At 42.5% G+C, this 25,803-nt stretch overlaps 1 protein-coding gene across 3 annotated transcripts; it reads right to left on the minus strand.

Annotated features, from left to right (window-relative positions):
* Window positions 1-15,521: 15,521 nt before the first annotated feature.
* Pdcl (phosducin like) lies at window positions 15,522-24,062 on the minus strand. Of its 3 annotated transcripts, none has more exons than XM_005082100.4 (4): window positions 23,938-24,062; window positions 22,154-22,330; window positions 20,622-20,803; window positions 15,522-17,840 (listed from the first exon to the last, which is right to left on the minus strand). In XM_005082100.4, exons 2-4 carry the CDS (start codon window positions 22,323-22,325, stop codon window positions 17,289-17,291), a joined length of 906 nt encoding a protein of 301 aa, XP_005082157.2. In that variant the 5' UTR covers window positions 22,326-22,330; window positions 23,938-24,062; the 3' UTR covers window positions 15,522-17,288. The 3 variants fall into 3 exon arrangements, with proteins under 3 accessions (XP_005082157.2, XP_040591609.1, XP_021089728.2); XM_040735675.1 differs by lacking the exon at window positions 23,938-24,062 and adding an exon at window positions 23,291-23,617; XM_021234069.2 differs by lacking the exon at window positions 23,938-24,062 and adding an exon at window positions 23,129-23,276.
* Between the last annotated feature and the right edge of the window lie 1,741 nt (window positions 24,063-25,803).

Consider the following 25,803-nt stretch of genomic DNA (forward strand, 5'->3'; position numbering starts at 1 on the left):
AAAACCACACTCAGCAACAGAAAAACCAATATGACACCACCAGAGTCTAGGGACACTATACCAGCAAGACATGAACATCTCAACACAGATGAAGCAGAAGAGAATGACCTTAAAAACAACTTCATGAAAATTATAGAGGGCCTCAAAGAGGATATGAGAAAATCCCTTAAAGAAATGGAAGGGAAAAAACAAAAAATACAAGAAATCAAAAAATCTATTAAAGAAAACCAAGAAAAAACAATCAAACAGATGAAGGAAATACTTCAAACAGTTCAAGACCTGAAAACTAAAATAGAGACAATAAAGAAAACACAAACTAAGGGAAAGCTGGAAATAGAAAAGCTGGGTAAACAATCAGGGACTACAGATGCAAGCATAAGCAACAGAATACAAGAGATGGAAGAGAGAAGCTCGGGCATTGAAGATACACTAGGAGAAATTGATTCATTCACCAAAGAACATTTAAAATCCAACAAATCCCTAACACAAGATATCCAGGAAATATAGGACACCTTGAAAAAGCCAAATCTAAGAATAATAGTTACAGAAGAAGGTGAAGAAACCCACCTCAAATGTGCAGAAAACATATTTGACAAAATTATAGAAGAAAACTTTCCCAACCTAAAGAAAGACATGCCAATGAAGGTACAAGAAGCCTACAGAACACCAAATAGAGTGGTCCACAAAAGGAAGTCCCCTCGCCACATAATAGTAAAAACCCTGAACATACAGAATAAAGAAAGAATATTAAGAGCAACAAAGGAAAAAGGCCAAATAACATACAAAGGCAAACCTATCAGAATCACACCTGACTTCTCCATGGAAACTCTGAAAGTCAGAAGGTCCTGGGTAGATATTCTACCAGCACTAAGAGACCATGGATGCCAGCCCAGACTACTATACCCAGCAAAGCTTTCAATCACTGTAGATGGAGAAAACAAGATATTCCACGACAAACCAAATGTAAACAATACATATCCACAAATCCAGCCCTACAGAAAGTACTGGCAGGAAAACTTCAATCTAAGGAAGGTAACTATGCTCACAAAAACATATGCAATAGATAATCCAACTTTATCAAAAGACAAAGGAAAAGGGGGTAAATCCACAAACAATTACACCACCAACAACAAATCAAAAACAAACAAGAATTAACATTCAATGGTCCTTAGTTTCCCTCAATATTAATGGTCTTAATTTGCCTATAAAAAGACACAGGATAACAGAATGGATACAAAAACAGAATCCATCATTCTGCTGCATAAAAGAAACACACCTCAACTTCAAAGACAGACATTACCTCAGAGTAAAGGGTTGGGATAAGACTTTCCAATCAAATGGATCCAAGAAACAAACAGGTGTAGCAATACTAATATCTAACAAATTAGAATTTAAACTAAAAACAATAAAAAGAGATGAAGGAGGTCATTTCATATTCATCACAGAAGAAATCCATCAAGATGAAGTCTCAACTATGAACATCTATGCCCCAAATACATAGGCACCCACATTTGTAAAAGAAACATTGTTAAAATTCAAATCACACATAAAACCCTATACACTTATAATGGGAGACTTGAACACCCCATTCTTACTGCTAGACAGGTACAGAAAATTAACAAAGAAACAATAGAAGTTATGACCCAACATTCCATCCAAACACAAAAGAATATACCGTCTCAGTGCCACATGGAACCTTCTCTAAAATTGACCATGTACTTGGCAACATAGCAAACCTCAACAGGTTCAAAAAATTGGAATAACCCCCTTTATCTTATCAGACCACCATGCTTTAAAGTTAGAATTCAACAACAGCACAAATTGCAGAAACCCTACAGACTCATGGAAATTGAAAAATGCGCAATTGCACCATTCCTGGGTCAAAGAAGATATAAAAAAAAGAAATTAAAGACTTCCTTGAACTAAATGAGAATGAAGACAAAACATACCCAAACTTATGGGACACTTTGAAAGCAGTGCAAAAGGAAAGTTCATAGCACTAAGTGCTCACATGAAGAAATCAGAGAATAGTCACACTAGAGAATTAACAACACAATTGAAAACTCTAGAACAAAAAGAATCAAACTCGCCCCAGAGGAGTAGACACCAGGAAATAATCAAATAGAGGGCTGAAATCAATAAAGTAGAAACTAGAAAAGCATTACAATCAATGTAACAAAGAGTTGCTTTTTCCAGAAAATCAACAAGATAGACAAACCTTTATCCAAACTTACCAAAAGGCAGAGACTGAAGATGCAAATTAACAAAATCAGAAATGAAAAGGAGAACATAACAATACACACTGAGGAAATCCACAGAATCATCAGGTCATAATTTGAAAACCTGTACTCTACAAAATTGGAAAATCTAAAGGAAATGGACAATTTCTCGATAGATATCACTTACCAAAATTAAATCAAGGATAAGCAATTTAAACAGACTTATAAGCCCTAATAAAATAGAAGCAGTCATCAAAAGTCTCCCAACCAAAAAAATCCCAGGGCCAGATGGTTTCAGTGCAGAATTCCACCAGAAATTCAAAGAACAGCTTATACCAGTTCTACTCAAAGTATGCCACACAATAGAAGCGAAGGGTCATTGCCAAATTCTTTTTACGAAATTTCAATAACCTTGGTACCCAAGCCACACAAAGACACAACTAAGAAAGAGAACTACAGAACAATTTCCCTCATGAACACTGATGCAAAAATACTCAATAAAATGCGGGCAAATCAAATCCAGGAACACATCACAAAAATCATCCAACATTATTAAGTAGGCTTCATCCCAGGGATGCAGCAATGGTTCAACATATGAAAATTCATCAATGTAATCCACCATATAAACAAACTGAAAAAGAAAAATCACATGATCATCTCACTAGATGCTGAAAAAAATCTTTGACAAAATCTAACACCCATTCATAATAAAGGTCTTAGAGAGATCAGGGATAATAGGAACATACCTAAACAAAATAAAAGCACTATACAGCTGGGGTTGGTGGCACTTTTAATCCCAGCACTCGAGAGGCAGAGGCAGGAGGATTTCTGTGAGTATGAGGCCAATCTGGTCTACAGAGAAAGTTCCAGGACAGCCTACAAAACAATACAGAGGAACCCTGTCTGGAAAAAAAAAGCACTATACAGCAAACCAACAGCGAATATCAAACTAAATGAAGAGAAACTCAACTCTATTCCTCTAAAATCAAGAACAAGACAAAGCTGTCCACTCTCTCCATACCTCTTCAATATTGTACCTGAAGTTCTAGCTAAAGCAATAAAACAACAAAAGGAGATCAAGGGGATACAAATTGGAAAAGAAGTCAAACTTTCACTATTTTCAGATGATATGATAGTTTACATAAGTGCCCCAAAAAATTCTATGAGGGAACTCCTACAGCTGATAAACACCTTCAGCAAAGTGGCAGGATACAAGATTAACTAAAAAAATCAGTAGCCCTTCTATATATAGATAATATATCAGAGAAACATTGCCCTTTACAATAGCCACAAGCAACATAAAATATTTGGGGGTAATGCTAACCAAACAAGTGAAAGACCTGTATAACAAGAAATTTGAGTATTTCAAGAAAGAAATTAAAGAAGATACTAGAAAGATCTCCCATGCTCTTGGATAGCTAAGATCAACATAGTAAAAATGACAATTTTGCCAAAAGCAATCTACAGATTCAATGCAATCCCCATCAAAATCCCAGTACAATTATTCACATACCTTGAAGGAACAATACTCAACTTTATATGGAAAAGCAAAAGACCCAGGATAGCCAAAACAACCCTGTACAATAAAGGAACTTTCGGGGTCATCATCATCCCTGACTTCAAGCACAAAATAGACAGGTAGACCAGTGGAACTGAATTGAAAACCCTGATTTTAACCTGTACAGGTATGAAAACCTAATCTTTGATGAAGAAGCTAATAATATACAATGGAAAAAAGAAAGCATCTTCAACAAATGGTGCTGTCATAGCAGGATGCTAGCATGTAGAAGACTGCAGATAGATCTATGTCTATCGCCATGCACAAAACTTAAGCTCAAATGGATCAAATACCTCAACATAAATCTAGCCACACTGAACCTTTTAGAAGAGAAAGTAGGAGGTACCCTCAAACAAATTGGTACTGCTCCCTGAACATAACACCGGTAGCACAGACACTGAGATCAACAATTAATAAATGGGACTTCCTGAAACTGAGAAGCTTCTGTAAGGCAAAGGACACAGTTAACAAGACAAAATGGCAGCCCACAGAATGGGAAAAGATCTTCACCAACCCCACATCTGACAGAACAAAATATACAAAGAACTCAAGAAGTTAGTCACCAAAACATCAAAGGATCCAATTAAAAAGTGGGTACAGCCAGTGGCAGAGAGGGTGGAGTGATGAGCAAAGGTGTCAAGACTGGGCTGGTGAAACCGACAGAAACAGCTGACCTGACAAGGGGGAGCTCTTGGACCCCTGACTGATGGCTGAGAGGCCAGCATGGGACTGATCTAGACACCCTGAATGTGGGTGTCAGTGAGGAGGCCTAAGCAATCTATGGGGCCTTAGGTAGTAGATCAGTATTTATCCCTGGCATACAAATGGACTTTGGGTGCCCATCCCACATCGAGGGATGCTCTCTCAGCCTGGACACATGGGGGAAGACCTAGACCCTGTCCTGGATGAAATGACAGACTCTAGAGATCCCCTATGGAGGATCTCACCCTCCCTGGGGAGAAGAGTAGGGGTTGTGTGGGGGGCTGGGGAGCCTAGTGGGGGGCTGGGAGCTGGGATTGACATGTGAAGCAAGCTTGTTTCTAATTTAAATAAAAAAGTGGGGTACAGAACTAAATAAAGAATTCTCAAGAGAGGAATCTAAAATGGCTGAAAGACACATAAGAAAGTGCTCAACATCCCTAGCCATCAGGGAAATGCAAATCAAAACAACTCTGAGATACCATCTTACTCCTGTCAGAATGGCTAAAATCAAAAACACCAATGACAGTTTGTGCTGGAGAGAATGTGGAGAGAGGGGAACACCCCTCCACTGCTGGTGGGAGTGCAAACTCATACAGCCACTTGGAAATCAGTATGGTGGTTCCTCAGGAAACTGGGAATCAGTCTACCACACAACCCAGCAATTCCAGTCTTAGGCATGTACTCAAAAGATGTGCATTCATACAACAAGGACATCTGTTCCACTATGTTCATAGCAGCATTATTTGTAATAGCCAGAACTTGGAAACAACCTAGATGCCCCTCAGCTTAAGAATGGATAAAAAAAATGTGGTACACTTACACAATGGAGTGCTACTCAGTGGAAAAGAAAAAAAAACAAAACAAAATGATGGAATCTTGAAATTCGAAGGCAAATGGATGGCACTAGAAAAACCATCCTGAGTGAGGTAACCCAGTCACAAAAAGACAAACATAATATGTACTTATTTATCTATGGATTTTAGACATAGAGCAAAGGATTACCAGCCTACAATTCTCACCACTAGGAAACAAGGAGGACCCTAAAAGAGACATACATGCTCCCCCTTGAGAAAGGGAAAGGGACAAGATCTCCTTAGCTAATTGGAGCATGGGTGGAGGAGAGAGGGAGTTAGGAGAAAGATAAGGGGAGAGGAGGACTTGAGGGAGCAGGAGGATTAAGTCAGGGAAAAAATAGAGGAGAGCAAGAAAAGAGGTACCATAATAGAGGGAACCATTATAGATCTGAAGAGGGAAATGTCCAGAGATCTACTAGGATGACCCCAACTAACAATCTAAGCAATAGTGGAGAGGCTACCTTAAATGCCCTTCTCTGATAATGAGATTGATGACTACCTTATATGCCATCCTAGAGCCTTAATCCAGTAGCTGATGGAAGCAAAGGCAGACACCCACAGCTAAACACTGAGCTAAACTCTGGAACCCAGTGACAGAGAGGAAGGAGTGATGAGCAAAGGGGTCAAAACCAGGCTGGGGAAACCCACAGAGACAGCTGACCTTAACAAAAGGGAGCTCATGGACTCCAGACTGACAGCTGGGAAACCCGCATAGGACTGTTCCACACCCCCTGAATGAGGATGTCAGTTTGGAGATCTGGGCAATATATGGGACCTCTAGTAGTGGGATATATCCCATATAGAGGGATACTCTCTCAGCCTAGACATATGGGGGAGGGTCTAGGCCCTGCTACAAATGATATGACAGACTTTGAAGATTCCCCATGGAAGGCCTCACCGCCCCTGGGGAGCAGAAATGGGATGGGATGAGGGTTGGTGGGGGCCAGGAGAGGAGGGGAGGGAGAGGGAACTGGAATTGACATGTAAAACAAGCTTGTATCTAATTTAAATTTTTAAAAGATTAAAAAAAGAATGTATATAACCCAAAACATAAATAACACAATTATAATATTAAAAAAGTCTCTGTTTCAAAGCAACTGGAGAGATTTTAGTAGAGAAGATGGCTCAGATCATAAATGCAAACTGATTACTCTTTCTAAAGGTACAAGAAAAGTTTAATAGTATCTTCTTCTCAGGGCTTCCACAGGGAAAAGACGGCCATTAGAGCTGTGAAATTAAAGCACGTTTTTATCTATATAGAAAAGACTGCTTTCTACTTCTACAAATGAACCAATACTCCAAGCTGTTAAAGCAAGCTGTTAGCTCAGCATAAGCAATTACTTCTTTATCCCAGTCCACCCGCATGCCTTCTATCTTGTCCCCCCTTCCCCTTACATGCTTGCCTTCTGTTCATGGGCTTTGGAATTTGTATTTCTATTTCCCTCCCAATAATCTTTATTTCTCTCTCCAGGAGAGGAACTGGGCCTGTATACAAAAATCCTTGCCCTCACATGTATAAGAACTATGGTCAGAACCAAAGGAGGTTCACACCACTACCCTCTCCCCATTTTCACCAGCTCTTATTTTCTCCTCCTCCTTCTTCTTCTGTGTCATGACTGGGCATTCAGTTACACCTGTTTCCTGTACTTTAATTAGTTGTTAGTCTCTGTAGTCACCACTGACTATGATATAAAGAAGTTTCTCTACCCAAAACTGACAAGGACACTCTACTACACTATTCTAAGGGTGTAAACACAGCTCATATAAAAGGTAATTGGATCAAGGCAGAAATGATAAACTTTGAGCCATGAAAATACCTTGTAGCCAAGAATATTGTACCCAGAAATACTTATCCTAAAAAATAAAAGAACTAACTCAGCAGTGGTGGCGCACACCTTTGATCCCAGCACTTGGGATTTGGAGGCAGGTGATCTCTGAGTTCAAGCCGAGTCTGGTCTACAGAGTGAGTTCCAGGATAGCCAGGGCCACACAGAGAAACCCTGTCTTGAAAACCTTAATAAATAATAAATAAATAAACTATACAACACAGAGACCTCTTTGCACATTTATTACAACCCTGTTCAGCCAAGTTGTAAAATCAGCATGAGTACCCATCAATAGGGTGAATGGGTGAAGGCAATGTGACCTCTACACAATGGAATTATGTCGTTTGCAAGAAAATGAATGGAATGCAAGATCATGGTGTTAACTGAAATGAGCCAGACTCCAAACAAGAGATATCATGTTTTCTTTCATAGGTAGAATTCTGGGTGTAAAGCACATGAAAATAAGAGAGGATTATTAGTGTTGTGTAAGAAAGTGGGGGTAGGAGGCAAAACAAGGAGATGAATGCAGTCCAACTACATCAATGCACATCTCAAAATGCCCAAATGAAGCCCCTTATATTACAAATTAACACATGCTCATTCAGCAAATTGGTTTTTAAAAAGGAATATATACTGAAATTAGGAAGTAGACTAAGGAAGAAAAGGCTTAGGAAGGGGAGTTGAAGATAATTTCAAGAAGATATAAGATTATTTGGAATAAAACGATGACCACAATCTCTTGTGTACAAGGCAAAGTTGCAAGCAAAGAGAGCTACAGTCCCTCAGCTGCTAACTGCTGTAAGTCAGCCATCGAAACTAAATGCCACGGATTAGAAATCCAAGATCATTTTAATCCCAGCACTCGGGAGGCAGAGGCAGGCGGATCTCTGTGAGTTCGAGACCAGCCTGGACTACCAAGCGAGTTCCAGGACAGCCTCCAAAGCCACAGAGAAACCCTGTCTCGAAAAACCAAAAAAAAGAAAAGAAAAAAAAAAAAGAAATCCAAGATCATGCTACATCAGATTGGCCTCTGATGAGGGTTCCCTTACTGAGTTTTGGGTCTCTGTCTCCCAGCTGTGGCTTGAAGTGACTCTTCTCTGTGCACGTTTAGGGAAAGTGGGTGAATGGCCCTGGGTCTCTTCCTTGTCTTATAAGGACATACTTACTGTGGTTACTTTCTTAGAGGATCTATCTCCTAATAGAGTCATGTTGTCAGACTCCCTGGAGCTTGAGTTACAGGTGATTGTGAACCTCTGCATGTGTATCCCAAGAGCCAAACTCAAGTCCCCTGGAAGAGCAGTAAGCTTTGTTAACTACTGAGCCATCACTACACATACACTATACACATATACTACACACACACACACACACACACAATATTCACACTATATGCACTATACACTACAAACACACTATACGCACTATACATAATCACACTATACACACATACACACTATACACACTTATAATATAAACTATACACACTCTTATACACACAATATACACTATACACACATTATATATACACTATATACACACTCTACAAGCACACTATATACACTATAGATTCACACTATACACACTACACAAACATACACACTATATACACACAATACATACTATACACACTCTCACTACACACTTACACACTAACACACATACTATACACACTCACACACTATACACACTCTCACTACACACACTAGACACACTTGCACACTATACACACACACACACACACACCTTTATTTTTAAAACAAAATCTCTTTTAACCTAAAGCTGATCCACTCAGCTGGGCTGCTGGCTAATGAGTTTCAATGTCCTGTCTGTCTTTGCCCCAGCAGCCTTGGGGTTACAGGCTCCCCACTACACTAAGCTTTTCACTTGGGTGCCGGTTGTTAAAACTCAATTCTTCATGCTTGCTCAGTAGTCTCTTTACCAGCCATCTCTCCAGCCCTACAGCCATACTTTTAGTTTTATGAGAAACCTCCACAATGATTTCCACAGTGGCTGCTTGTGTCTATAGGGCAGTGTGTAAGGAAGACTGTCTTTCCCAATTTCTCCCCAGCATTTGTTGTCATTTTTTCTTGATAGTAGCCATTCTGACAGGGTACTATAGAATCTCAAAACAAAGCTTTCAGTTAGTTCTTAAGTTAGCATACAAAGCATTGGTTTCATAATGGCATTTTCCTGCATGTATGCCTTGATTACCACATTTAGCTCTTTACTCTTTACTAGCCCATTGACCTCTGGAAAACTGCTTAACGAAAACATTTGGGACAATCTCATTCAGAAACTGTTGTGAGAATTATATGATATAATTCATATAAAGTTCTCACGCATTGGACAGGCACATAGTAAGTCTCAACCCGTTTGAGCGCACTCACTGACTCAGGCTCACAAGTCGTTGCGCTGGATTTGATCTGAATATGCGGTGCTCTCACTATGGAGTTGCCTCTCTGTCCAGCCTCAGACGTCTCTCCCTTCTCTTTCTCTGCCTGCTTAACAGATCCTTAACTGACCAGAATCTGAAAGTTAAGTGTATATGTGTTGTAGTCACCAAATAGCATTTTATTTTCCATCATCATCTGAAGTGTGAGAGCTTAAAGTTTTCTTGCTTGCATTTCTAAGAACAAATTCTCTGGAAGTATTCACGCATGTAGCTGAGCATCACATTCAAGCCTCCACACCCTCATCTAAGGAGCTAGGAATCTGCCAGCAGCCGACCGTTTATCCCTACTCCTCTGCTGCCCCCACGTGTCTACAGCCATTCATAACCGGCACCTCCACAAGACTTGGCAAGATTAGGGTTATTTTTATACAATGTATCTTTAATACATTCACTTCCAAATCCCTCCTCCAACTCATCCTACAGCCCCTTCCAACTTCATGTCTTCCTTTTACATTCTTTTTTGGAGAATTTTACATGTCTACACTGCGTCTACATCACGTCTACCCTTTTCGTGCCTTCAACTCCAATGTCCCCTTCCCCAGAGTCTTGACCTCTCTTTAGTTATTATTATTACACACTTACATATGTACATATGTCTGTACACACGCATATACAACCTCTGAGTGCATTTAGCATTGTTTATATGTACACATGTCCAGGGCTGACCACTTAACAATTAGACAATCTATGCAGGATCTTGTCCCTGGAAAAAACTGATTCTCCATCTCTCAGGAGCCATTGACCAACTGTAGCTCTTCATCCAGGGATGAGACCTTGTGGAATTTCTCCCATCCATGTGGCCATGTCAACTTGTGTTGTCATCATGCTGGTCTTGGTCATGGCTGTTGAGATTTCCCAGGTACAGTTCCCTTGTCATATCTAGAGGACAGTAGCAACAGTAGAGCACTCTGACTCTTACATCCTTTCCTCCTCTTCTTCAATTTTCCCTGAGCTTTAAACATAGGGCTTGTATTGCAGATGTATATGGTGGGATTGGGCTCATAGTGGTCATATTTTCCCTGCATTTTGACCAGTTGGGAATCTCTGTAACAGTCTATCTTCTGAGGAAAAAATAAGCATCTTTGGTGAAGGGTGAGAGCTACATTTATCTGTGATTATGATTATAAGGATAGTTATTTCAAATATCGTTAGAAATTATGTAAGCTTATGAAAATGGCAGCAGTAGATTCTATAACCTCTAGGATCTATGACCACTTCAGCCATGGTTAGCTGTCTAGGTTTATAGTAACCATATGAATTCCCTCCCATTAAGCTGGCCTTAAGTCTATCAGACAGCTGTTGGTAATCCCCAAGATAAAAGTGCCATCACTGCATTGTCATAGGTATCTTGATAAATGGTCACTGTTGTGATTTTGTAGGCTTCACATCTGGGTGAAACTATCTTTGTGCCTCCCTCTCTCTTAGCAGCTTCCAAAATGATGAAAGCCAGTCCTTAAGGGGGAGACTTCAAGATCAGTTTGCTTCTTCAAAGTCCTGTATCTTACGTGTGTGGTGTCTTCAGCATTAAGGTCTTACCTTCAAGTTTTGGAAGGCAGCTAAGGGCAATAGCAAAAGCCTATATTGTTTTAGGAATCTCTTGTCAATACTCCAAGTCAAGGGGTGATTTTCTGGTCTGGCACTGGGATTTTTGTCCAGCCTCAGATGTCTCTCCCTAGACGTGAACTCATATCTGTCCCTGTTAATGTTGCCTTTGATTCTTTCAATTATATACCCAGGAGCAAGCAGCATGACTGGGTCATATAGATCTATCTTTAGTTTTGTTAAAAAGATTCATGGCTCTTCAAGGAAGGACCATCACCCTGTGTGCTCTCTCTCTCTCTCTCTCTCTCTCTCTCTCTCTCTCTCTCTCTCATACACACACACACACACCACATATACACTTACCTTTCAGATCTTTCAGATTCTGGTCAGTTAAGGGTCAGTTAAGCAGGTGTGTGTGTGTGTGTGTGTGTGTGTGTGTGTGTGTTGGTGTGCATATGAAGGTCAAATGACAAATTTCAGTTGATTCTCTGCTTTTACTAAGTGGCCTCCAGGGATGACACTCAGGTCCTCGGGCATTGGTTAAGTGCTCTACTGGGCTGTTTTTTAAGTAACCCACGCTGTCCTTGAACTCATGGCAATGCTTTTGCCTTAGCTCCCAAGGGCTGGGATAATAGATACAGAGCACCACACTTGGCATTGCTTTTCTTTTCTTGGTAATAGCCATTCTGCTTAGGGCAAGACAGAATCTCATTGTAGTTTTGATTTGTATTTTCCTGATGGCTAAAGGTGTAGAACACTGAAACTAGATTCCTACCTCTCAGCCTGTTCAAATATCCACCCAAGAAGGTCAAATACTACAAGGTCAAACCTGAAATTTTGAAAGCATTAGAGGAAAAACAAAACACCACAAGACATGGATGTAAGCAGACTTTCTCAAAAAGGCTGTAACACCAGTGTCACATTTCCTGCACGTAGTTTATGAGTGTGGCTGTACATAAAAATATGAGGATGAAGACCAGGAGATGCCAGGAACATGGGACAGTCACCAAGGGAAACGGCAAGTGAGGTCATGTGTGCTACAAGCAGCAGAGCCATAAGGGTGGCACTATCTGAGTCTTGTGGAACCCAGATAATACCACCATGCCCCCAAATGCCAGATGTGAGAGCATGGGCATTGATTTTTCCCATGCTGGGTTCAGTCTTGCTTTGGTCTAGTATTCCTTGCTATGTCCCCATTTTCCTCTTTGGAGTAGGGATGGTTACTCTGTGCCAATGTATATTGAAAATCTACACACATTTGTTTTTTGTAGAGGCTCACAATTAATATATGGCAGCAAGAAATTAAACTAGGCTTGGGATGGAGGGGCCACAGCCAGACTGAGGTTGTGACAATTTAATTGAGAGCAATCAGACTTTTTATATGTCTATCAGAAACAGAATATATTGCCAATTGCCAGGATCAATGCAGTTGTAGTTGGCAGAATACTATGGTGTTTACAAGCTATACCGGGTACACAAGATTAATGTCTAAGATCAATTGTCCCACCAAGCTTCCATGCTTCCTTGACTACTAAGAGATCATACAGAGAAACACAAAACATGAACACTTCACTGCCTGACAGATTGCCTCAGTTTCTCAGGAACTGAAAGGCACATAGTGCCCAGGAGTTATAGACTCCATCCTGAAAAACCTATGCCGAATGCCTCTCAAGGCAGCTAGGCCAGGCCCCTTCCAGGGATATACCTCCTACAGCAAAGCCACGCCTCCTAACCCTCCCCAAACAGCTCCACCAATGGGGGCAAAGTGGTCAAATGCTTGAGGGTCATTTCTCATTGGAACCACCACAGAACTCATGGGGCCAGACAATAGAGGAAAAGCATGGTATCCATTTGTATATCCATTGATGAGCCCACTAGGCTCTGATGGGTAATTCTAAATTCAGGACCACACAGGTGTTGCTGGAGTTTCTTTCCAGCCAGGTCCTGCCATCCTTCAGTTCCAATTCCTCAATTAGATCTATGGAACACTACACAAAACCAAAAATTAGTAAGCAGGCGAAAGACACTTATAACATTGGGGGAGGGGTGCTTTTAGAGGGTAGAAAGGAAATGGGAGGGGAGGACCAGGATACATAATATACACGTATGAAAGAAAGATTGATGGCCATGGGCCTATGGGGGAGGTAGGCTGGAATGTTATGGTTTCAACATAAAAATGTTCCCCCAGGCTTGTGTCCAAACACTTGGCGCCCAGCTGGTAGCAGCATTTTGAGACATGGGATCTTCTGATATGAGGTTTATCTGGCAGATGTGGCATCATAAGGCCACGGGGTGGCTGGTTCCAGAACTAATTCAGGTCTCCCTGACTAGTGTAACATGACAATCAGCCACAATATGCTGCCACCAATAGAACCACCTGGTGCCATGCCTTCCCACTATAACGAACTGCATCTCTCAGACCGTGAGCCAAAATAAATCCTTCTCCCTCATTGCTTTCATGTTCTTATCTTCTAATAAACCCATGTTACTTTTGCTATTCCAATTAAGAGACAGCATTCTAGCACACTCCCCGTTACATGCCTATCCCTTTTATTTTAGAATTTTGTTCTTGAAAGTCTGTTTGCATTTTTCATTCCAAAAGAAAATACGTTTACAAAACTATCTTAAATGTACCCTGCTGGGGGAAAAAGGCTACCAATAGTCTTACTAAGCCAGGGACCCTGCATGCTGCACTAATGACATGGAAAGCAAGACTGTTATAATCAACTTCTTACCGAGGCCCACTTCACAGGAGGGAATTCATGTCTGTTACTGCAAACCTAGCCAAAAGCGCATGGCTAAGGACGTCATAGACCCTGGAAGTTATGTATGCTAGTTAATTTTTTGTTTGCTTGGTAACTGAATACAAGCTGGAGTCATCTGGGAAAGCAGAACCTCAATTGAGAAAATGCTCCCCCCCCCCCAGGAAACTGGCCTGTAGGTAAGACTATGTGGCATTTTCCTGATTAATGATTGATGTGGGTGGGCCCAACCACTATAGGAGGCGCCACTCGCGTGCAGTGGTCCTGAGATATGTAAGCAAGCAGGCTGAGCAAGTCGTGGAGAGAAAATCAGTAAGCAGTGTTCCTACTTCAGTTCCTGCCTCCAAGTTCCTGTCATGAGTTCCCTTAGTGGTGGACTGTAAACTGTAAATTGGCATTTTTAAAAAAAATGTTATTGTATTGGTATTTTTGCCTTAGGCATGTCTGTGTGAGGGTACTTGATCCTGAAGTTAGACAGCTGTGAGCTGCCATGAGAGTACTGGGAATTGAACCTGGGTCCTCTGGAAGAGCAGCCAGTGCTCTTAACCACTGAGCCATCTCTCCAGCCCCCTCCCCCCACCCCCATAAACAGTAAATTGAAATAATCCCTTTTGTCCCCCAAGTTGCTTTTAGTTGTGGTGTTTATCACAGCAACAGAAAGAAAACAATGACATTATTAATGTTGCCAATCAAGACATGCCCACTTGTGAGTAGTTGCATGACTTACTGAAGTAACCACTTTCTTACTGAACTTGAGGGTCAGCTCCACAGAAGGAATTTAACCCTGGTACTGCAAATCAAGTCAAATGCCCAGGCAGGACCAGGATGTCACAGGCTCTACTACTGCTGCTTTGCTAAAAGTCATGCTGCCAAACTGTCTCGTAGCTATTTCTTTATAATCATAGAATATTGCTGCCCTCAGCCTTGATCAGAGAAGTTCCTGTCCACAACAACAATGATTAATGCAGACTCATAACTAGTCAAACAGGACATCTGTATCAAACCGCCCCTCCAAGGCTCAGAGAAAGTAGGAAGCAGATTCAGTACAAAGAGGTTCAGTGGGAGAGTGTTGGAATAAGAGAAGAAAATGGGAGCTATGGTAAATATGAAATTGTGAAAAAATAATTAGATCATGGATGAGAGAGGAGGTCATGAAGCCAACCCTTCCTAAGGAGCTACTGGCGGTTAATGGTTGCTGAGGGAAGGGGGGACATTTTCTTCACTAGTGTAGCTGCTGCTAAGTTGCCCATGATCCAGTCAATAACCCCACACTCACATGTTCATGTAAACAACTAAACTCAGTGGACCATCAAAACCCAAGAATACATTGAAGTAAAAGAAGAACTATTTGGGAAGAAGATCAGCAGGAGTGGGAGGAAGGCAAGAGAAGGTAATAGGGGTGGACATAATCAAAATGCATTATATTTGTGTATGAAATTTTTAAGAAATAATATTGTGAAGAAAAAATGCTTTAAAATGTTCCTCTCATTTTCCCAGCAACTCTTTAAGCATCTGCACTATAAAGTGATCCAAAACACAGCACAAGTCACAAAGATGTTAAGTGCCTAAGCAAAACGCTGGTAATTTAAATATCTAATACCGGGACTGGCTCAAAACAGTATGGTTTATTCAAACAGTGAATCATAAAGCCACTGATTTATTCCAAGCTTTTACAATATATCAAAGTATTTTAGTATGTACTATTTATAAGGTAGAATACAGAATTCTGTAACTGTCAATGTTATTTAAAATACTAAAAAAAAAAGACTAGAAAGAAACTAGAACACTGACATCAGTCATCTCTGTTCCTAATGTTTTCTTGACTTCTACAATGAGCTCCTTAGTCAGCAAAACAACACACTCTGTTTTTGTTGATTAAATCTAACAGGTACGTTCAAGACTCATTTACAGTTAGCTTCTGAGCAACATAAAAACTCAACTGTGAATACTAAAGCTAATTTTACTTCCTGGTTACATTTCATTTCCCTGATACTAGGACATATAATTTAAGAAACAATCAAAAGGAAACAAAAACTTGAATGACAATGAATTTTATAAATACATACATATACATAAAGCTAGAAAAAGATCTATAAAAATGATGACAGGAATTATTACTAGTAAAATTTTATGGCTTTTAAGTATCTATTTAGCTTAATTTTTATTATATGTTCTACAATGAACATGTTGCTTTCATAATAATAAAAAATGTTGGCCAACTTCCTAAAAAATAACTGCCAAGCAGATTCAGTATATGTATCAATGGACTATTAAAATGTTACAGAAAACATTTACTAATATGAAAGAAATTTTGATGTTAGTAGCTGACCACAGATCAGACAGTATGCTCAAAATGATCCCAATGTCATTTAAAAACAAACAAAAGCCTTTGAGTACATAAAAAACACCTACATATGAAATATACCAAAGCCTAGTGTTCAGGTGGTAGAATTGTACATATACATTTTAAGCCATTTCTGCATTGGTATTTTGGCCAATTTTCCTCTACTAAATATGAATTTTTTCTAATATGCAAAAAAAAAGCTTTAAAAAAAATCTAGGTTAAACAAGAAGTTATCTTAAGTAACAGGAACAGATGCTGATGAGCACAGAAAGGTCCTCTTACCCACACCAGTGTCAGTCAACAGGACACTTGCCTTCCAGCATCATAGGAGCAGTTGGCAAAGGCCATTCTTCCTGCTCATACTTCACCATGCTAATCGGATCACTGCTCCCTCGGCAGAGGCCACGGCCAATGACAGCACCAGGCACCTGAAACCTTGTGTTTGTCCCTTTTGACAGTGCTGGGAGTCAGATATCTTGGGGCCCTATATATGCTAGGTAAATGTTCACCACTGTGCCACATTCCCAACCTTGTACAGAGCCTCTAAGTCAGACCTGGTAGAGAGGGATCTAGAGGGAAAAAAGTAGAGCTGAATCTGATTACGAGTAAACATGATTTTCAATCAAGTGATTGTGGAAATGCACTATTTATATTGCACACAACACTCACTAGGGAATTCTACTCTCAGACCTGGTAAAATTCTGAGGTCATCAGAAGCCAATTTTCAAGACATTGCCTTCAAGAGTGCCCTGTCAATATTGACTAGAAACAGTATCAGAGATGTCACGCTAGAGAAGTAAACAGCTCAAGAGTCTAGCTTCCTGCTTATACAATCTGAAGTCACTTTACTGCTAGCCACAAAGTGAGTCAGCACTCTGATTCAGTCTGAGAATTTCTTGACTTTCCGTATACTAAATGAGACTACGAAGGACAGCTGTAAAGCCAGAAGATGCAGGAAGGACAGAAATAAATACCGACATGAGTCCTCCAGCCCAAACAATGAGATAGCTATGGAATTAGCTTATCAGTTCAATCTATTTCCAGATCGCTGTCTTCACTATGACAGGTGGCAGAGTTTCGCACAGATGTCAGCACCAAGACTTCCTTTTCTGGGAGTAATCCAAATTCCTGTAGGAAAGCTTCAAGGTCTACAGCAAAGAAATCTTCCCCCAGCTGGTCAGTGACACGAACAAAATTGCCAATCAATTCACCCGCCTTGTAGATGAGGAGAGCAGGAAGGGCATTCCGGGTAAAACGACTGCTGGCCCCAATAACCGAGCTCCTCACCCGGCAGAATTTGACAGCCGGGTACTCTGTGGCAAGGCAGATCATGCAGCCATTCATGGCTTCGGTCCCTGGGATGCCATCTTCATAAATATGAACCATGATAAGGGTGCTTTTTTGTTCTTTATCAATCATGTCTAAAAATCCTTCTCCACTGGGGATCTCAAAAACTTGCTTGAACTGGGGCCCTTTCTGAAACTGCTGCCGCATCTCTTCCATTCGCTGTTTCCGGTACTGCTGCAGAAACTCTTCGTCATCCAGGTTCTTGTCCACTGTAGCAAACTCCGTCAGAGTCATCTGCAGGAAGACCAGCAGGTGAACAAAGACAGACACTGAACAGCTTCGTTAATTCGGATACGCGCCCTGTACTTAGAATACATGAGGCACCATGTTAACTGTTTATTCTCATCTCTTTTATGTATAGAGGTGTGTTACATGTGTATCATGTGCATGCTGGTGCATGAGGAAACCAGAAGAAGGTACTGGATCCCCTGGAACTGAAGTTATAGAGGGTTCTAGGAACCAAACCTAGGTCATCTGCAAAAACAAGTACTTTTAATAGCTGAGTCATCTTTCCAGACCCTCTTGAACATTTTTAAAGGGCGTTTACGTTCAGGGGCAGGGAACCTGCCCATACATTGATGCTTCTGTGGAAGGTAGAGGACAACTTGCGGGAGTTAGCTCTTTACTACCATATGTGGCCAGGAATGCTTTCTTCCCCCGCTTTCTTTAAAACAGGGTCTTCTTATGCTGCCTGTACTAGCTCTGCCACGGCCTCCCAAGTAATTAAGACTACATGCCCTTACCATCACCCTTGAATCCACCTATCACTGAATTATCAAGTTAATTTCACAGGAAGAAATTTAAGAAATTTTATAAATGTAGGCTTAAGCCCATGACTTTACGTTATTTGCACGAATTCACACAAGACTAGGATTCAAAGCGGACTGTTTAAAGATGTATTTTTATTGTTTTACTTATGCATGTATGTGTCTGTGTGGGAGCATGTGCACATGAGTGCAGGTGGGAAGAGCTGAGAAGACGGTGTCCGAGCCCCAGGAGCTGGAGTTACAGTTTAAACCCAACACGTGGGTTCTGGGAACCACACTGGGGTCTCTTAAGAGCAGTGCCGGTTACTCTGCACTGGGCCATCCCTCTAGCCCCTTACACTGGGCTTCAGAAACTCAGGTTTTTAACTACAATACCATATTGCCTCTCATTCCAAAAGAGGCACCATCACACAGTATCAGTTCTCTGATGGACATTCTTTGTGTCAGTCTCAACAAGGGTTACTTTAGTCACTTTATCCTTTTCTGAAAAGACAACACAATTAAACTTCCAAAGGAACACACCTCATTGCTGCACTGCACACAATTGATACAAACTCTAAATTTTTTTTAAAGATTTATTCATTTTATGTGTGAGTGTTTTAACTGCCTGTATCTATGTACACCAAGTGAGTGCGCGATACCTTCAGAGGTCAGAAGAGGGCACCAGATCTCCTGGAACTAAAGTTATGGATGATTGTGAACCACTATGTAGGTGCTGGGAATCAATTCCAGGTCCTCTGCAAGAACGTGCACACGTAACCACTGAGCCAGCTCTCCAACCCCAACCTTTTCTTTTTTGAAACAGTTTCCCTGTGTAGAATAGGCTAGCCTGGTACACACTACATAGAACAGACTGACTTTAAACTCCCAATCCTCCCATCTTAACCTCCCATGAACTACCGGGCCCAGCTTTTTTATTTGCTAGTCAACTGACTGTAGTTGACTTAAGCTTCTGGAGCAGTAGCTGTGAGTATCTCGTAACCTGCTTTTGCCTCTGGTTAACAACACTTTATAATGACCAGGTGTGCTGGTACACACTTTTAATCCCAACACTCAGGAGGCAAAGACACATAGGTAGATCTCTGTTAGCTATAGCCTGGTTTACACAGTGAGTCTAGGCCAGCACAGTGAGACTCTTTCACAGAACAAAACAATAACAAAAACCATTTCCTCATGTTTCCAAATACTTTTATATATTGATATACATATGTATACTTAACCTTTCCCCCGGCCTCATTTCTACTAAGCAGGAAGCTTCCAGTTCTGGTCTACTGCAGGCAACTCAACAGGATAGGGACAGAATCTCTCAAATCTAACGTATGTGGTCATGTGACTGTTGCTTCATTCTGGTCTCAGTGGCTGTGAACAGTAGGCACAGTGTACTGCAGCCAGTTTCCCCAACAGACACCTTCTTCCTCCTGGCCTGGTGCAGCAAAACATCTCTGCCTAATCTAGCAGAGACTATGGGTGGTAACGAGGGAGCACACCGAGAACAGAACACTGCATCAGCGCTGTGTCATAACTAACCAGCACCCTCTGGACTCTGTCTTAGTACCAATCTTCTTCCCATCTAACCTGAGACTGTCTTGCTTGGCCAATCTAACTGGGTCTTTTAGCTGATAAGCCTTTGTCTAGGCTTGTGTCCTGAAATCATGTGAATGTGTAGGTGCATGTGCTTCAGTATGCAGGACAGCTCTATGGAGCTGGTTCTCTCCTCCACCTTTACATGGGCTCACGGCTTCTGGTGAACTCAGGTCACCAGGTTTGCACAGCAAGCACCTCTCCCCACTGAGCCTTCTCACTGGCCCCGGTGCTTGATATTTTTAGCGTTAAGCCACAGCTAATTGATCTCAGGCACTCCAGGACATTTCTTCCTTGGCCAGAGGGAACAAGAGAGACCTTTAATTCTGATAAGGTAGGAAGGTGTCGGAGACCCTGGGCTCAAATATCTTCTAGAATGTAGGTTCTACTGTACTGTCTCCACAAAATAAATGCTCAAGAATATGATTAAGAAACTAATATATACTCCACACTTTCAACAAGCCAGTCCCTAAGATGGGTATTTGACCTGCAGAACCCTGGGGAGAGAAGGGTAATGACCTCATTTAGCCAATGCTAGCTGAGACCAAGTCCAGATGCACCCTGAATTAGGACAGGGCTCTCCCCTTTGCCCTGCACTGCAAAGCGTCTCAGAATCAGCAAGCCCACTTCCGGCAGCCACGGAAGCATCTGAAGATGCCATTTTTACCTTCCCACTGATTTTCTCTTGGAGGTCCTTCTGTTTCTTTTGCTCCTCTTCTTCGTCTAGACTGGACCTGCACGTCATAGACAGCTTTTTGATCAGCCGCTCCATCTCCCGGCACTGCTCCTCCCTCTGCTCTGTCTCCAGCTGCTTGAAGCGGCGCCAGTCATTGATCACACCTTTTGGACCTGAGTAGGGCAAACATGACCAAGAGCGGGCAGGCGCTTTGGACCAGCTGACATCTGTAAGCAGGGGCTTACATCCGCATGAAGCTTGCTCTACCTACGACACAGCAGGAGCATCCATATACCCTTCACAGGGCAGAGTGTTCTACGTACAGTGAGGTCTACTACAGCATTGCTTGCAAGAATTAAATGGCCAACCTAATGCCCAACATTGGACAAATTATGATTCATCCATCCAAAGGTAAATAAAGAAACATTTACGAAGAGCAAGGTAATTCTAGACAGTTTGCTGGCCCATACCTGCAATGCAAGCATTCCACAGTCAGGAAGAGCACATGTTCACGGTCAACCTGAGCTATAAAAAGATCCTTCCTTCAAAAACCAAGAGCTGGGAATACAGTTCAGCTGTAGAGTACTAACCAAGCATTCGCAATGCCCTGAATTTGATCCCCAGCACCAAAAGGCAAGAGAGGGAAGGATGGGAGGAGTCTACATTTCTTGACATGAAAGATACTCCAAAAATATTAGGGAAAAAGAAAACAAAACAAAGACAAGCTAGGCATAGTGGTGCATGCCAGGAGTATGCCACGAATCCCTCCTAGAGAAGCTGAGGATCACTTGGGATCAGGAGTTCAAGGCCAGTCTGGGCAACACAGTGAGACTCTAAAAAGAAAACAAAAATGGCTATTTCTTATCCAACAAGATGTTACCAATGTAGAAAGTTGTTAACACAGTAGAAGAAAAAGTGTAAGGAAAAACATTGTATTGCTGGCTGAACTTAAGCACCACCTCAATTTACAGCACTGACAATATTGGGCCATGAAAGTGGCCTAGCGATGTAGCTCCGTGATAGAGCACTTGCATAGCATGAAGGAAGCCCCTCTGGGAAGTTAAAAACCAAAGACAATACACAGTAGTGTAAGAGGCAGTCCAAGCCTGGCAACCTGAGCAAACTCCCTGGAATTTATCTGCAAAGGTAGGAGAGTCAACTCCAAAGGCTCGCCTATCATTTATGTACTGTTTTGGAGTATGTGCTCGTGCACACTGATCACGCATATACATACGATAATAGATTATCATTTGAAAACTAATAGTGTACACATGCCATTTCTAGGAATGAGTTCCACCAGTCCACTCATAGGTAGGACTTACGGGTTCTCAGACCCTGCCCAGCCATTCCCGGCCATGCTGATGCATTACAGATTTGCGCTGTACAGAGGAGGGGCTAGGAGCAAGCATAAGGAGCAACACTGGGAGGTCTCTGGAGTTGCACAAAGGAGAGCAGGAGCTTCTAGTCGACGCACACTTTACAGGGCACTTTTTCAGTTTCTAGAGCGCAGAACCTTCCAGTACCTGTATTGATTGAAATGCCTTCGCCGGCCAGCTCAGCCTCCACAGGTATGGAGCTGCTGGCTGGGGCTCCGCTGCCTCTGTCTCCGTCTTCGTGGTCACTGTCCTCATCCTCGCTGGTGCTGTAGTAATACTGCAGCTTCTCCCCCAGCAGCTTATCATCCATGGTTGTCATGGTGCCTGGAAGAGGACACCGTATCAGGGAATTCTTTGCTGGCTTGAGCAAGGACATGAATCTGAACCATAGGAGGTGCACTTGTGCTGACACCCGATACCCACAGTGTTTTCATAAGCGGAATTTCAAAAAAACCCAACCCTGCCTTCATGCCACAGTTTACCATGCTTCTGTTACAGAAAGCAAAACTGAGGCCTAGATCAAAATTATTTTTTCCCAAGCTCAGCAACAAATCTGCTAACAGATCGTAGATGCCTGACTCTGGGAGCCTGGGAGGCATGCTCCTGTCTAACTGTGTGCATGGCTGGTAGTTTTCACTCATATGCACTTTCAGTTTTAAGATTTCTAGCTAACAAACTGGGGAAATCCTCAGGGAAAACATCAAAAGGGACCACCATGGGCATAGTGTTGAAACTAAGTCGTTCACTCGTCTGCCTCACTAAGCCTGGACATAGCATCTCAAGCTGGACCAATGCTGACTAGCTAAGCAAGTCTCCACACAAGATTCAATCAGTAACCAAATGTTTGAAGAACACCCAAGACCCAGCTAGTTGAGGGAAAAGGTAGAACTCAGTTCCTTAAAAGTCTGATGATCCAGCAGGAATGATTACAAGAAACTACTCTCTCTGGGTGTGGAAGAGCACACCTTTGATCCCAGCACTTCCGAGGCAGGCAGAGCTCTGTGAGTTCAAAGCCAGCCTGGTCTACAGTGCACGTTCCAGGACAGCCAGGGCTACACAGAGAAACTGAGTCTCAAGCCCCACTGCCCTCAAAAAACGGAAGAAAGGAAAAAGCATACAAACCTCCTCCAAGCATACAAACACATGGCTTTTACACTACTACAATGTGCTTCTCTCCCACAGAGCAAAACCCAACAGTCAAGACAAAGCACTGTGCAGACCGAAGGAGAGAAAACTTAAAAACAACAACAACCAAACAAAACCAACTCTGTGTCAGAGATGTACCAGAAGGCCCCAACGCGGTCCCTGAGAGATCAGAGATGCGCGAGCCAGGGCCAGAAGGCGTGTGCTGAGGAGGCTGAGCTGGCAGAGAGAACGCCGTGCACAGAGCAGAAAGTGACCCTTAGGCGGGAAGAGTACGGATGGAGTGGAGGACCGTGAGGACGGCGGAGAGACGGGCATGGCAAGAGAGGGGCTTGCGGAAGAGGCAGGAGAGAGGAGGGCAGGGCTGAGGAGGAGGAGCAAAGAGGGGTGGGGCGAGGCAGAGCTCAGCGTAGGAGACCAGGCGCCGGGAGGGACAGCGAGCCGAGCTGTGAGGAAGGGGTTGAGAAGGCGAAGCCATACGGGGCGGGGCAGAGAAGGGTTCCCTACGGAAGGCGGGGCCAGGCTAGCGAAGCCGCGGGGAGGGGCGGGGTCGGGAGGAGAGCAGGGCGGGGCTGAGGAGGCGGGGCGGGGCGGAAGCTGGGCCCGGGAGGGGCTCAGCGAGGAGAGCGGTGCGGAGGAAGGGCTCGCGGAGTCCCGAGGGAGACCAGGGGAGCCCGGAAGCAGGAACCAGGGGCCCGGAGGCAAAGGAGTTCAGCCCCGGGCGCGCAGCCCCGGCCCCGCCCACGTCCAGGCCCGCCGCTCCGTCCGGCTGACGCCCGTGCACTTACCTCGCTCAGCCGGTCCCTCTGGCCTAGCAGCTCCAGGCGGAGAAGGCTCGCTAGGAGAAAGAAGCGCCTGACTGAACACCTTGGGCGGCGGAGAAAGGCTGCCGAGAGTGCACCCTGCGGGCCAATCAGGCGGCCTTCCGGCGTCACGGGGACGCGCGCTGCCCAATCACAAGAGGTTTATCCCGGCGTCTGAGGAGGAGCTACTGGTCCTATTTTAGGACAAAACACTTCTGACATTAGGTTTGAGCTATGAATTTTTAGCTTTGGCCAATGAGAAAATTTTATCAACCTTCCAAGTTTTGAAAGAAGTTCCAAATGCGTTCTTTGTTTTTTTTTAAATCATGTCTATTAAAACGAAGTGACTCAAAAACATTCATTTTGACCGGGCGGTGGTGGCACACACCTTTAATCCCAACACAGGACAAAGAGGTAGGCGGATCTCTGTGAGTTCGAGGCCAGCCTGGTCTACAGAGTGAGTTCCAGGACAGCCAGGGCTGTTACACAAAGAAGCACTGTTTTGAAAACGAAAACAACAAGACATTTATTTCTTCAAGAACAAGTAGCCCAAAGAACAGAAATTAAAAAATACAAACGCAAATCCTTGACAACCAAAAGCTGTGTGACACCCTGAACTTGGTTACTGGACAGGAAAAGGGCATGGACAACTAAAGAATTTGAATAACTCCTATCAAGTAATATCAGTTAAATAGTTGGCATAATTTATTACATTCATGTACGGTGATAACCTGCAAAGATTCTAAATGAAGAAGTCAAGAAAGCTACACTATTTCTGCAAACTTTTGTTAAACCTCATATGGTTTCAAACTGTGAGCCTTAGGGTGTCTAATACACAACTGTGAAATCGCTCCTTAAAAATCATGCACAAATTAAATCATATAAAATATGCTAGATTTATATAAAATACACTGCTTAAAATAGGGCTCCTAAACCGGGCAGTGGTGGTCCACGTCTTTAATCCTAATACTCGGGAGGTAGAGACAGGTGGATCTCAGTGAGTTTGAGGTCAGCCTGGTCTAAAGAGTGAGTTCCAGGACAGTCAGGGCTAGATATAGAAACCCTATCTGGAAAAACCAAAAATAATATAAGTAGGGCTCCTAACTTAAAGAGAGAGGTTCTCAATTTATGGTTTCAGGATCACCTAAATATGACTGCAAATTTGTCTATGTGCACATTTTCTATAGGCTATCAGAGACAGCGTCTTCCAGCTTACCCCCCGCCCAACACACACACCAATTTAAAGCAATTCATTTAAAAAGCTCTTTGGGAGCTTTTATATTTTTGTCTGCAGAATAAATACCTTGTTTTTCAGGTGTGTGTGCATAGTAGATTTTTATGTTGGTGATCTGCTGTAAGTGACACAGCCAGCCCTCAGAAAGAGTGCCTCTGGAAAAAAAAACCCTATAAATATTTTTAATGAATATGCTTGAGGGCCAGTGAGCTGGCTCAGGCAGCAAAGGTGCCTGGAGACCTAGTCCAACCCCTGGGACATGCACGGTGGAACGCAAGAACTGGCTCTGGAAAGATATCCTCTGTCTGCCACACAGTGTCATTCCCCACCAATGTAAATAAATGTAAAAAGTGTTTTACGTATATACTTAGTAAACACTTTAACTTTACTTTTTTAGTTCTCCCTAATGAGGTCATACTCTTCATCTGTAGCAATGCTTCGTCCTTTAAAGTTCACGTCAGTGCTGCCCAACAATCCTCCCCTTCCTTAGGCAATTTCTCCTCTCACTTTAAGAGAAGCAATCCATATCTTTTTAAATTTACTTATCATGTATGCCGTGTTCTGTCTGCATGTTTGCCTGCACACCAGAAGAGGGCGCCAAATCCCATTACAGATGG

This window comes from Mesocricetus auratus, unplaced genomic scaffold (assembly GCF_017639785.1).
Source record: "Mesocricetus auratus isolate SY011 unplaced genomic scaffold, BCM_Maur_2.0 Super-Scaffold_100047, whole genome shotgun sequence".
NCBI lineage: Eukaryota > Metazoa > Chordata > Mammalia > Rodentia > Cricetidae > Mesocricetus > Mesocricetus auratus.